At 46.0% G+C, this 3,916-nt stretch overlaps 1 protein-coding gene across 1 annotated transcript in view; it reads right to left on the reverse strand.

Annotated features, from left to right (window-relative positions):
• Positions 1-576: 576 nt before the first annotated feature.
• dnah9l (dynein, axonemal, heavy polypeptide 9 like) overlaps positions 577-3,916 on the reverse strand; it is a 61,428-nt gene continuing 58,088 nt past the window's right edge. Inside the window, exons 79-82 of the mRNA XM_036540016.1 lie at positions 3,667-3,782; positions 2,697-2,809; positions 1,413-1,553; positions 577-824 (exon numbers count right to left, since the gene is read on the reverse strand). Coding sequence (XP_036395909.1) covers positions 577-824; positions 1,413-1,553; positions 2,697-2,809; positions 3,667-3,782 — 618 coding nt within the window. The remainder of the gene's footprint in view (positions 825-1,412; positions 1,554-2,696; positions 2,810-3,666; positions 3,783-3,916) is intronic.

The raw sequence follows: 3,916 nt of genomic DNA on the forward strand, positions 1-3,916 counted from the left end.
GCAAAAGTAGAAAGTGAAACTTTTTAGATTTCGCTTGCACAACAAAAGTTGCATAACAAAATATTCCCTAGTATAGCAGCACAAGAAGTTCTAAAGCATTCACAGACTTTGAACACTTCAATAGGCTCAGTGCAAGGCAATTGAATGCAATGAAACATAATTTAGATCACACAAACCATCTGTTTCTGTCCTGTACTTCAAAACCATCTTCTGTTTACCTGAGGAAAAGTTTACTTACTTGCTCAAACAATGCAGAAACAAACATTTTTTGCTAAATGTTTCTGCAACATTCAGTAAGTCGCAAATTGTGAAATGTTCCCTGAACCACTACAGTTCCTGAACTTGGTCTGAACTCACCAAACCGTGCTCTCCCTAGTCTTCAATGGGCTGGGATCATAGAGAACCTTCTGGAAGTAAGTCTGATTCTGTCTGATGGAATGCTGACCATCCTCATGAAAAGAACACTGTTTACAAGCCTACACAGTCTGCATCAGCACTCTGACAACCCCCCACCAGTGAATGACACAGCCGAGCTCCAGAGAGACCCCCCCCCCCCCCCCCCCCCAATGGCTGCTCTCACACACTCAGCAGTAGAGCCACTCCTGCCAGTACCCACTTGGCCGGCCGCTCCTTGGTCTTCAGGTGGAAGGTCCACACGTAGGTCTGCCCCCGCAGCTTGGTCTTGTAGACGGGGCACTCGTAGATGTTGCGGGTCTCCTGCCGGTCATTCGGGATGGCCCTCACGAAGATGACGGGCATGCTCGGAGTCAGCTCCTTCAGCCGCGCCTCGGTGATGTGCCCCCCCTGGAGGTCCCATCTGGCCCCTGAGGCGGGGGGGAGAAGAGGACAATTACCCTCCCCACACAGCCTGCGGAGGGGCCGAGTGATCTACGACACGGCCTGCCAGAATACTTCATTAGATAACTGGCCCTAATGGGGTGGAAACAATTAGCAGCCCTCTAATGGGACTCTCGTACCTGTAAATCACTCCGCACTTTTAAAGCGTTTCGCCCGTCTCTCCCTCTCTCTCTCTCTCCGTCTCTTTCTCTCCCCCCGTCTCCTTTCACAGTGATTTTCACTTTGCCTCTGCCACTCATGCACACTCAGGTCAGGCGATGGTTGAATTACTACCTGCCTTTTCTGCCAGCATGTGGCCCCCAATGTCAATGTGCGGTGGCATGTGGAGCACCAGCATTGCGCCCAGCATACGACCAGCTCATATCCCAGGCTGTACATTACATCCATCTGTATTTATCTATTAAATCAGCAGATTAAAACCTAAGACCGAGTTCCAGGATTCTGATATCAGTGGCCTGACACTGAGCCATGCTGTTTAATTTGCTGGAGCAGCCGGGTAACGCACGGCAGCAGTGGCTTTCTCCTTGCAGCTGCAGTGGGATGCCAACACTTACCCTCCATGTAGAGCCCGTAGACATAGGCCCCCTCCCTGGCTGGCTGGTTGAAGTCCTCCTTGAATTTTTTGGTGACGTCCACAGTGAGGTTCATTTTGTCCAGAGGCCATTCGTTCTTCCTGGCCAGGCTCTGCATTACCGCTGGAATACCAAACCGTTACATTACATTACATTATAACATTATACCAAACACCAGACTAACAGCTGCTAACCAGGCTTTCACCGCACCGACCCATGTGGTGAACACGACCTGTCTGATCTAACATGACCCGAAACTGCATGCTTCATTTTCAGCGTATGTCATTTTAATTAATCAAATGATTTAACATTTCTGAATAGTCACAATTAATGCAAGTCATTAAAACAAACTATTACTGAGATCCATCGCTGCTGATGTCTGTGGTGAGAGAATGAGAAGGTGTTTGGCACAAAAAAGAGTACTGTAAAGCACTGGTAAAAGACACCATTTGATACGTACAATATTTTATATTTTAACTTCAATAAATTAAAATTAAGTTTGCATAATCATATTTGTTTAATTTTGATATGTAAATACAACTCACTAGGGAGACCAATACTCTGTCAATATTTTGGACTCCAGTCTCCAGTGCTTCAGCTGATGGTGGGCAAAATGTCAAAATGAAAATTAATTACCAGCATTGAATTTATCTTCACTTTCTTTGTGGCAGTATTTTTTTGTCTTTACTGAACAATGATTTCAATATTGAAGCAATAGCAGTTTCAATGTGGGTCAATTAACAAAAACATGTAAATTCTTGTGTTTTGTGAAAAATGCTAAATCTTTTTTTTATTAGATAAACTAAACACAGAAATTGCTATGCTTTGAGGGATATTGTGAATGCTAACTAAAACGTAGACATCTATAAACCATTGTCACGCTCTGTTGTACATTTTCCTCTGTGTACGTATTTCTGTAAAAGTATTTAAATCACAATGTTGTCATTTTCAGTCGTTTGCCAAGGATCTTCACATTTCTCCTTCAAAAAAACAAACGCTTCAGAAACTATTAGCATAATAAAGATGCACTCGAAAATACCAGTATTAAACACCAGTGATCATCCACTTTGGGGTGATGAATATTTAGGGAAATAATTGTTTTCGACGCTCAAGCGTCGGGCTGATCTGGTAATCAAGCTATGAAATACAATATTTATTCATTAGAGCGGATTTAATGAGGCCTCGCGGCGCTAATTACGAAAACCGCCGTAGCAGTAAATTAGCAGCGAGTGGCGGCCGTGCGGCGGGGGGGCGGGGGGGGTTTACCCGTGAGGAAGGACTGGGGGTTGAAGAGTCCTGACAGCCACACCACGCTGGGCAGGGCCAGGTCCTGGGTCCAGCTGTCCAGCTCTCGGCACCTCAGCAGCACGTCGTTGTACCTGCGGACAGGTGAGCACATCTCTCTCACTGCCCCCCCCCACCTGGGTCTCAGTGTCCCTGTCTGACTGATGAATTTGGTCACCCGAAAAAAAAAAAAAGGGGAAAGTGTGCTGGAGCCTTCTACTGTGAGGGCTGGGTTAGAAGCCTTTGCAGATGCAATAATAACCACATTGTTAGTACGATTATTATTATTAGTGTAGTAGTAGCTGTACCTGTAGACCCTGCATTTGTAGTAAGATAATCATTGTTTTAGGATGTATGAAGTGATATCCCCCCATCCCCCTCTCATTGCACCTTTAAAAGGCTCCACGGCTGTATGCATGTTCTTATACACTGCTGTTGTGCCCTTGGGAAAGGTACTTAACCCACAATTGCCTCAGTAAATATCTACCTATTACCTGGATAAGAGTGTCCGCTACATGATAATAATGTAATATAATATGTGTGTAATGTATGTAATGTGTGTGTGTGTGTGTGTGTGTATGTGTATGCATATGTATATGTATATGTACATATGTGTGTGTGTGTGTGTGTGTGTGTGTGTGTGTGTGTGTGTGTGTGTTTGTGTGTGTGTGTGTACATGTAACATGTTCTTTCTGAATGAAATACATGATGGACTTCCATCATGATAAGCCGTCATTGCTGCATGATAACCAGTTGGCATTCTACAGTAACAGGAGCAGAGCCCTTGGGCACGTGGGACATGAGGAGAAACGGAGCACTTTGTTCTCTCAGAACAGGAGCCTCTGGCCGTAACCCCCACCACCCGAAACCGGGACAGGGGAGCACTCGGTCGCCCGTGGAGCCTGGGACCCCGAGGAGGCGGCATCAGCGCGGCGTGTGACATGTTACTCACCACTGCGCCAGGCTGAGCGTTGATGGATACGCCAGCTTGGTCCAGGTGTCAGGGACATTATCGAAGAAAAGCGCCGTCTGCAGTTGCTCCATCTCTGAGGAAATTGCCAACTCACCCTAACAAAAGGAAGCGTAAGTGCACTGCCTGCCGCCTCAAAGGCGGCGTGATAAGATGACACGATAAATAGTGAATTCCTCACGGAGGGGGAAAAACATCAGGTGGCGGGATTTTTTTTTGACAATTCTCTTAT

Source organism: Megalops cyprinoides, chromosome 11, assembly GCF_013368585.1.
Source record: "Megalops cyprinoides isolate fMegCyp1 chromosome 11, fMegCyp1.pri, whole genome shotgun sequence".
Taxonomy (NCBI): domain Eukaryota; kingdom Metazoa; phylum Chordata; class Actinopteri; order Elopiformes; family Megalopidae; genus Megalops; species Megalops cyprinoides.